General features: G+C 39.9%; 1 protein-coding gene and 1 long non-coding RNA gene across 6 annotated transcripts in view; one reads left to right on the top strand and one right to left on the bottom strand.

Annotated features, from left to right (window-relative positions):
- Positions 1-10,000, top strand: part of LOC137993437 (voltage-dependent calcium channel type A subunit alpha-1-like) — a 75,132-nt gene that overhangs the window by 56,476 nt on the left and 8,656 nt on the right. For 4 of the 5 annotated variants that reach the window (XM_068839284.1, XM_068839285.1, XM_068839286.1 and 1 more), the window contains 9 exons: positions 759-824; positions 2,053-2,144; positions 2,909-3,053; positions 3,859-3,986; positions 4,916-5,012; positions 5,712-5,916; positions 7,293-7,393; positions 7,494-7,532; positions 8,109-8,242. In XM_068839284.1, coding sequence (XP_068695385.1) covers positions 759-824; positions 2,053-2,144; positions 2,909-3,053; positions 3,859-3,986; positions 4,916-5,012; positions 5,712-5,916; positions 7,293-7,393; positions 7,494-7,532; positions 8,109-8,242 — 1,007 coding nt within the window. Of the gene's footprint in view, positions 1-758; positions 825-2,052; positions 2,145-2,908; positions 3,054-3,858; positions 3,987-4,915; positions 5,013-5,711; positions 5,917-7,292; positions 7,394-7,493; positions 7,533-8,108; positions 8,243-8,945; positions 9,086-10,000 lie in introns of those variants that run through there. The other variant, XM_068839287.1, reaches the window with a different exon arrangement.
- Positions 9,081-10,000, bottom strand: part of LOC137993441 (uncharacterized) — a 6,584-nt gene continuing 5,664 nt past the window's right edge. Inside the window, exon 2 of the long non-coding RNA XR_011121873.1 lies at positions 9,081-9,589. This is a non-coding gene — a long non-coding RNA (uncharacterized lncRNA). The remainder of the gene's footprint in view (positions 9,590-10,000) is intronic.

Genomic DNA, 10,000 nt, shown 5'->3' with positions numbered 1-10,000 from the left:
TTGGATCAATTCCGACGTTTAGAAGTACGCGAAAAGGCAAGAAATGTTTTTGTGATGAGCCTGCGTCTGTCTGACAACAAGGTATTACACAACATCGCATTAGTTCTCATCAAGTTTTTTTCGATTTCGCTCGGATTTGGTCGCTTTTTCCGCTTGTATTTCGTAATTCCAAATTTTTGGAGTTGAAGGAATTTAATAAAACAATTATTCCATTCGCGCTTGTTGGATATGAGACTGGTTATAGCCAACTCGGCGCTACGCGCCTCGTTGGCTATTTACCATCTCATATCCAACGCGCGCTTATGGAATAATTGTTAAATATCGAAAGAAATGTGACGTCAATGTTTGTAAACAAGAAATATCGATATTGTAATAATTTCGTCATAACTCTAAGTCGTTCGGAATGGGAAGTGTGTATCAACATTGCAGGAATACAATTGACATGAACGGTGTGGTTGCTTGGGAAGAAAATTGAAACGTTTCGTTAGGTTCTCACCTCCTCTACACAACCTCAGTCAAATATGGTCGATTCACATCGTTGTCAACGGGAAGACGAAAAAGAAATGTGCAAGAATGCAAAACGTACGCGCATGGCGTGCAGAGCCTTTGTTTTCGCCTTTAGTCCTGTTGCTGTGTGGCGTTCTCGTAGCCGTCTTTGTCGTCGTCCTCGTCCTTGCGTAAGCTCCCTAATATCTTTATACAACGTTCTTATCCCTCAAACCCTCTAAAAATAATTTTGTTCGTTTCTATGCCTTCAGGCCCTTCCCTATGTCACTCTTCTCATTATGCTGCTTTTCTTCATGTACGCGGTCGTTGGAATGCAGGTGAGAGAAGCCGAGGTCGAACTATTACTTTGTAACGTTAATTCTTTAAGTTAGAGCGAGTTTCAATCGAGTGTCGTAAAACCAAAACCAAACCAAAATAATTAGTTTGGCCAATCAAAAAGGACGGAAACAATCCAGTAAACCAATCAAAACTTGAAGTAATTACACGACAACCGACACAAAGCGCGGGAAAATGTGCACGCGCGAGCCATGATTGGTTTTGGTTTCACTTCCGATTGGTTGAAAAGGTGGCGCGAGAACTTTGAACCAATCACTGAGTGAAGTGATGCAAAACCAAAGTAATTCGCTAATTAAACCCCTGGCAGTGATCAGCTGGTACGTTGTCATCATTTTAATGAAATGTCAGTGAGACAGTATTGAAAATCATTAAGATGATTATCAGCCTAAGAGGTGTGATCTCAGGACTTCCTAACAAAGGAGTTAGGAGAATGAACGTTTCGATCTTGGAAATGGAAGGGTTAATTTGACAACAAAGAACAGCGCCTGACGTACAACACAAGGACTGACCAAGGACTTATTTTCAATTTCAAACGACGAACATTACTTAGATCCCTTTAAAATGAAGTCACGGTGACTTCGAAACGTCATCTTTTATCGCTAATCTTTGTTACCAAATGCTTTTCAGAATGCTTTCTTTCTCGAATCCTTTAATTTGTCGGGATATCCTCATTTCACAAATTGGATTGGTCTCTAAGTTGATCACATCTAGTATGCGATTTGAAGGGAAACCTATTGTTAGAATCAGATTGATCAATTTAAGTGTAGAGCTTTATATAATATTTACCACATGTGGAGACGGCGTTTAGATGATCGGCAGAAAAATAAAGGCTTCTGGGAAACTGCAGTGATGAGAGCACTCTCCTCCCACCAATGTGGCCTGGGTTCGATTCCCAGACTCGGTGACATATGTGGGTTGAATTTGTTGGTTCTCTACTCTGCTCCGAGGGTTTTTTTTCAGGTTACTCCGGTTTTCCCTCTCCTCAAAAACCAACATGTGATTTGATTTGCGTTAATTTGTTGATTTCAGTTTACATTGTCCCCAATTAGTGCTCCAGCGCTAAATAAAGTTCCTTTCCTTTTCCCTTTTCCTCGTATAACTTAAATTCTTGTCTTTTTGGCTTTAACAATTTTCTGCTGTCCTAGCAGAAAATTGCCCAAAATTTAGACTTAAAATTGCTTGAATTTAAATTTTAACTTGTCTCTTCAGCTCTTTGCGAAAATAAAACGTAATCCAGAAACGGAAATTAATGATGACAATAACTTCACAAATCTCCTAGAAGCCCTGCAAGTTCTTTTCAGGTGAGGAGTATTATCAATCTTATCGCCTGTCATTCATGACAGCAGTTGGGTCAAACCTAGTCTCGGGGAGTGGAGACACAAACAAAAATAATAAACAGGGACCGGTTGCTCAAAAGCCGATTAACACTAATCCCAGATTAAAAATTAACCAAAGAGTATATTTCTCGTCTCTCAAATGCTGTTCAGCGCTGATATTCGGCGAAACTTTACATTAGAAGAAGTCACCCTTGAAAAGCAAAAATAAGCAAAAGAAACTTTCACCAAACAGTTGAAAACGTGAAACAAAGGTTTACGCAAATCCTGGATTAAGTTAATCGGCTTTCGAACAACCAGGCCCAGAACAAGAGCTTAAAAAAGCGTCCACCATGTGTTCTTTCTCCGCAACGTCCTTCTCGTGTCGATCTCACAACGTGACGTCGAAAGTTCAGTGGATGGTTTTGTGCCCATTGCATGCATCATGTCACTACAAATCAAAGCCAGCTCAGATTCTTGCTCACAAAGCAGGGGCTTCCTTTCTATCGCTGTGTTAAGACTTTTCTGTGAAAATGGCGAAGACGATGGTCCTCGGATCTAATGTCCCGCTTTGTGGTCGTCCAAAAAGTCCCCAAGTCATCTGAAGACAGGAAATAAATCAATCTAAATTCTATTCACATAGTTTTTTTTTCTTTATTGTTAAGGCGATATGCAGATTATTCAATACAAGCATATATTAAAACAAGAGAAGATTTTCTCTTGATTAAACTGATCTCGTCTCCTTGCAATAGATCGGCGACCGGGGAGAACTGGAACTTGATTATGCTGGATTGCGGAGATGGCGCTAAATGTGAAAACGATGATAATCGGACCTGTGGATCGACATTTGCCGCCGTCTTGTATTTCTGCTCCTTTATATTTCTCTCCATGTTTCTGGTAGGTAAAAACACAAATCTTAACAAAGTACCGATGGGATTTGCCGAGATAAGACGAATAGCTGTTGCCGATTCCCCGTATTTGATCCATCTTTATTAGTTGATGGCTTTCACCGTTACAACAAGAACAAAATGTTATCCGCTCATTCTGTTGTTATCTAAGGATTCCACGGGTGAGAGTAGTCCTGAGAAAAACTGTTGTTGGTGACATTGAGTGGCGTTTCGGCGACCTGACTGAAAGTCATCGTCAGAATCAAGTGATTTTTGTAGCGTCAGTGAATCGTACAACTTAAGTACTCTGGTCTTTGAACTGATTATTCGGTAGAAACGTAATCATTACTGGTCTGTCTAGTCTGCCGTGGCGTTGCTGGCTGGTTTAAAACCTACAAAAAAGTTCACTATTTCATTTGACCCCAGAGACCGAGGGAATTGTGAGGTTTCTGAGTTACGTACCTCAACACTGATTGGGTCCATTATAACATTAAAATTACTCTCCTGCTTAATTCGGAGGGGTAGATTACATAAGAAGAAAATGCCTTATCTCATGAAAGGAAAATGAAACATTGCATCGCGGCTTTGTGGCTTGCCTCCACACGCTTCTCAAATCCCTTCTGGAAAGACGTTGATGAAGCTGCGAGCTTGATTTGGTGGTTGAGCGAAAAGAGAATAAAATGTGAGAGCATTTATCGAGTTTGAGGTAACCATTACTCGATATGAAACTGATGTCGTCCGCGGCTTGTACCCTTGGCCTAAACAGGGCACAGTCTAAATTGACTGGAAATAATGTTCGTATTGTTTGCTTTCAGATGTTGAATCTTTTTGTGGCTGTTATCATGGACAACTTTGAATACCTTACTCGAGATGAGTCTATTCTCGGTCCCCATCACTTGGACGAGTTTGTTCGTGTGTGGTCCGAGTTTGACCCTGGCGCTAGGTAAGTAAGAAACGTGGAAATTTGGCTTTATCAAGCGAGTTGTTATTAACAACTGTATGGAAGATTTGTGAGCTGACGTTTCGAGGGTTAGCCGTTCCATCAGAGAGAATAAAAGAAATTGTGGATTCTTATAGAATTGATGCGATGGGGTTTTTACCTTTATCAACTCGCTTTGATTGAACCAAAATTGTCGTGTTCTTCTCCCCAGCGAAGCAACTCCACGGTTTCTTTAGAAACTAGTCCTTTCAAGTGAAATTATATCGCTAAGATATTACGCGCCCTGTGATTGGCTAAATTAGCGGGCCGTATTCGTCTACAGTACGGCCCGCTAAATATGACATTTCGGTAAAACATTCTCTGGCAAGTTTTTCATGTCGTTTCTGTTACATAAACTTGTAAAACTGTTTAAATCTTGCTAGCAACTATTTCAAAAAGCCAAGGAGATTTCTTCGTTTTTCGGATTTTGACGCGGTGATCTTTGTGGCAGGTGAACCTTCCACTTGACTTCAACTAGTTTCCTTTCCCGCGCGGCTGTTTATCACACAGATATAAGAAATATCCTACAAACCTCGTTTTTTCGGTCCGTGAAAGTTGCGGATTCTTTTTTTTTTTTTTTTTTCCTGCTGATTTATAAATCAGCGGAAAAAACTCGGTCCGTAACTTACAGTACGGACGTCGAAATCGGTTAGTAAGAGGTATTTACGAAGAGACAGGACGGAGTCGCTTCAATCTAGTTCGATTTGATCTCATATTTATTTGCTGTTAATGAGATTTCCAGACAGTCAGATAGAAACACTAGCTACACCCTATGTTGATCCATTGTAATGAAAGATTATACAGAGCTACGCTGTATCTGCCTTTTGATAGCTATTACTTGGTTCCTTGATGTGGTGTGTATATTTTGGGTGCTCGTAATTTGTATTTTTCAGCGGACGTATTCATCATAGCGAAATCTACAAGGTCATGTGTAGTATGTCACCCCCAGTTGGCTTTGGGAAAAAATGCCCAAGGATTGTTGGTTACAAGGTTGGTAGTGGTAGCTTTTCCTAAAGATAAATCAGCGGCACGGCTTACTTATTGATTATGGAGATTTACTTAAGAGGAAGAGAAATGTTAGGATTGGTTCTCCTAAGGTTTGGTGCTTCATTACACTGTTGAAAGGTTCAGCTTTTAGTAAAATCTCTTTTTGATGCTTGAACTCGCTAACTGCAGCCTGTTGGAGATAACAGTCACTTTTATTGGAGGGCCTGGGTTGAGAGTACGTGTTTTCGGTTGTGAGCATGCGCGATTTCGTAAATTCGACCTCCAAACCCAAGGCGCTCTCTTAGAGCTGGTGTTCATAAAAAAGCAAAAGTAGTTTACTTGCATTACGCATGAATGTAACGATTGTAAAGTGAAAAAACACAATTTAATTAAAATACTATGCCCCCTAGAAGTTCACTAAAAGGCTGATGTCAACATATTTTGCCTACCAGAGTGAGATTCCAATTTTTAACCAGTCGCGTCCATACGCATATAAGTACTAGTTTCTTTCGTACCATGATACAAGAAATCTTTACCTAAAGTTGAAAACTCGTACATGTACTCGCAGACACAATCTCAACATCAAGGCAGGTAATGGTGTGTCCAGAGTCGAAAAGTGATTAACAATCAATTTAAGTTTCCAGCAAACTGCGTAAATTTGCACCTGGTTGCTTCGTTGACTTGGTCCCTTTCTTCATTTAGCGGCTGATCAAGATGAACATGCCGCTGAACGATGATGGCACGGTCTCATTTAGCACCACTCTGTTTGCTCTCATTCGAACCTCGCTGAACATCAAACTCCGTGGAAACATGAATGCTAATGACACGGAGTTGAGAAAAATGATCAAACGAGTATGGCCAAAAACATCGGAAAAAGTACTCGACAAACTGATTCCAAAACAATCAGGTACGTGATAGTTAAGGAATGATCCGTGTAAGGTGGATAGCAATTTCCTTTGTTATGCGGCAACGGGGCTTTCCCCACATAGGAATGTTATCATTTTTACACAGAGAATGCATAAACCTACAGGAAAGCCGTTAACGCAATAAAATTCATTTACAGCCCACTTTGAAAAGGTGTTTTTTTGTGTTAAAAGATTTTGACCAATCACAAGAGTTGAAAACAAAAGCCAAGAAACGTTTACAATTTTACATGTTCCCCACATACGATTTCTGTGGAATTCATTTAAAAGGAGACCAGATGGAAGATGGGAGATGGTTGGAAAGTAAGGATGAATATAATACTGCTTTTATGAAGTTTTGTTAACTTTTGCTGTTTAAGCCAATCAGAAGTAAGTACAGACAATAAAAAAGTTATCACCTTTTTGCATACCAATTGAATTCCAACATGTTCGTTGCCGTTGTTGCTATCGTTCTTATCTGGACCTGGATATGTCCAGGTTTGACCCTAATTAGATGCACGCGGATTTCAATAAGTGTCACGAAGTGTCCCCTTGCTCTTCTAGCCAACTTCAAGATCACTTGTGTCTCAGAATACAGACAATTTATGTCACAAAGTGTCCCCCAAATGCTGCTCTTTAAGTGAAGATTAACTGCTGCATTTACCCAAAGCTAAAAATAACGCTAACCTTTACCCTTACCTTATTGTTGAAAATAGGTAGCAAATGCTTAGACTTAAAGGGACACTTTGTGTTGGATGTCGAAATTGGGTGTGCATCTAATTAGGGTCAAACCTGGATATAAGTGGTTTACAATGAGCAGTGTACACGAAACCATTTCCTCGCAACGTTTCCGGCTATTTCGGAGGTGGCTATAGCCCCCATTTCACTTCGGATGTAGGTGTTAAATTTCTTTTATAAAAAGTAATTTTACTAAACCTAGGCTAAAATAAACCCGGAAATGACCCGTTTTATCAAAATCAACCTGAAAAGACTAGGGTAAGCCAAAAAAATTAAAGGTTAAAATAAAAGCTGCATGTATTTGATAAGGACCATAAACTGTAGGACCAGTCTCACAAATATCTTCCATGTTCATTAGTTCCCTGTGGGACGTTAAAGAACCCACACACTATTCGAGAAGAGTAGGGGATGAAGTTCCCGGTGTTGTGGCTGTCCTATGATTGTGTGTATATGGGTGGGTGGGTATAGCAGGTCCACATCATCTGAATAGCTGCCATAACTTCAACCTGCTCAAACAAATAAATAACAAACAAACAAACGAACAAACAAACAAGTTGTGAAAATGTGAGCTCCATCCTGTAGTATCGAAAGCTTTAGACTCAAAAATAATTTGCTTTGGTGTTTGTTATGGTGTTGTTTGCAGTGCTAAGCTCCCAGCAGATGACAATAGGGAAGATTTACTGTGCAAAACTTATACACGAAAATTACAAGTACTTAAAGAGAAAAGGAACACCAGCAGAGAGGGTAAGTGGATTCAAACTTGACCGACCAAAATAATTTTGAGGCTGTGAATTGATCCTTATTTAGAAATGACTAATCTAACCATACATGTTTTTTTTCCCAGACCGAAAGAGAAGAGGAAAGGAGCCGTAAATATTCTAAGGTTTGTATGATTCGACAAATATGTAAATAAATGCTTTTGACCCACCTAGACGTTCCGAGGGAGCTAGACTAGCAGGATGTTTACTTTCTCCCCTGGCCATGGTTATCAAATCGAGGGAGAAAACACATCATGGAGATAGGGGGTCATAATCTAGAGCAAGCAAGGTCCGCTAAGCTGATCCATCCACTGCGCTTGCGGTATGTGAGAGATGACACAACGAACATTATTAGCCAATACCAAAAATACCATAATATTCTTTGTTTGTCCCTCCAAAATTTTGCAGAAGCATTGTTTTTATTTTCTGTTGGGACCATGCTTATGCAAAATTTTGGAGGGACAAATAAGGAGTATCATGTTATTTTTGATACTGGCTAATTGAGATGATGATGATGATGATGATGATGGTGATGATGATTATTATTGTTGTTAATTTTATTTTTTGCCAATGGATACGGATTTGTGTACTTCAATACGCGATAAAACTTGTATTGTCAATGTGCTTTACCTGGATAATGTCTTAAAAATTAAATTACTTCGTAAGATCTGTACAACTAACTAAGAACAACGGGCCACCAGGGAGGCCTATTTTCCAAGTTGGTAGGATCTCTTCGGTACAAAAGACGGAATGGGAGAGATGACATAGAGATGGGGTGTGTAGAGGCTGGAAGAAACAGAGCATTTACTAGCGACGCCAGGCTGAACTTGGGACGGTAAGAGACCATCAGTTGCCAATGTATACACTGCGGAATCAAACAATTATTGCCTGGTGTGATTCGATGAATCGGTCGCATATCTTTCCTTCTAAAAGATATTGGTCCAAACTTCAATTTTTCATTCGTTTGCTCTATAAATGTACTAGGACGAATTGGAATTTGTACGGCAATTTTCTCCTAGGGTCATTTGATTTCGCAGCCTCTCTGTTATACCCCATTGCCGAAAAAAAAAATTGAAGTATGTTTGAAAACGGGACACAATTGCAATCGACGCAATGCTGTCTTAACATCCCATAACACTCCAGCCTTGCTTCGCGCGGCGCCTTCAAGTTGACGTGTTTAAGTTCAAGGTTGGAGAGTTCTTTAAACACACTAGACATGGGCAAGCCGTGGATAATGAGGTGGATAGAAAAAAAAACAAAACGAAAAAGTCATTTATGAGAATCATGTGTCAGTGGCCTTTAATTTCCTTCTTTCAGCTTTCTGTATGCAAGAAATGAAACATAATTTGCGTTTTGATTAATACTTTTTTTGAAGGGGAACTTTGCAGTTCCATTATTGTGGCTTATGTTATGTAACACGGAACATGTTATAAGGGGTCAATAGTTATCAACAATATGCGTGTTTTGTTCGCTAGTAATACTGTATTCCCGTCGTAGCGGTAACTACAGCCAAATGCCTATACATTTTATCTTTGCAGTGACAGAAGTGAAGAATCTCTTCAAGATTTATGCGATTCACTTCCACCTAATAGTTCAGGTCACGAAAGTGGGCCCTACCCCTTGAAATTTTGGATCTGACCAATAAGCTTACTCAAATACCATGCTTGTTAATATGAGATTAGAAAAACAACTGTTTAATAAACATTGAAGTGTATTAGACAGGCATTTTCATGAAGATGTCCTTCGAAACATACATGCATAGATATTTAATTGACCACTCCCCATAGGGGCTTTTCAGGGCCAATGACAAAATGAACAAAACGACAGAACAACAACAACTGTTAAGAATCCCAACTGGCCAGAGGCAAACCAATTGGCTGGCTATTTACAAGTGCATCCGAGATCTTGAACCCGTGATCTCCGGATCTCAAGGCAAGTACCCCTAACCACTAGGCGGCACCGCCTACTTAGGTGCCTGTCAAAGTCCCTTCTCCTCGAACAGGAAGTTTTCTGTGGTTCAACATCGCTCCATAAATTAATCTAATGCTAGTGTGGTTCTTTGTTAAAACAACGCAGACGTCAACACAGTTTGAGGAAGTCCATGGAGTTCCTTTTCACCTTCCAATTTAGTATCCGCTCCCTGAGGTAACACGAGACAGGGATGCGCCTTTCTCTATAGAAACTGAAACAAAAGAGATTTATGATTTAATTTTTTTTTGACGAACTGCAATTCGTACCTCATCAAAACTCAATCCAGTGTACAATAAATAATGAACATGCAATATCAAAACACTTTTTAACTGCGATGATTTTCTAACTTTCATTTTATGCCCATTCCGCAGTTCCGAAATTCCTGAAATTTAATGCATTCTAAAGGAGATCATTTCATTCACCCATTACGGGATATAACTCGAACTCACGAGTGACCAGTTCCCAGTTGGCTTAATAGCTCAGATGGTCGAGCGGTGTAGCGCAATCGCGCGGTCATGGGTTCGAGTCCCGTTCAAGCCTGGTTCAGTTGCCACAAAGCAAGAATATAATTGGTTAAAAAAGGAAATATACTCGTGCTGCACGTACAGCACGAATTTCCGTG

The sequence above is a fragment of the Montipora foliosa genome, chromosome 2 (genome assembly GCF_036669935.1).
Source record: "Montipora foliosa isolate CH-2021 chromosome 2, ASM3666993v2, whole genome shotgun sequence".
NCBI lineage: Eukaryota > Metazoa > Cnidaria > Anthozoa > Scleractinia > Acroporidae > Montipora > Montipora foliosa.
This window is presented reverse-complemented; position numbering and strand designations above follow the sequence as displayed.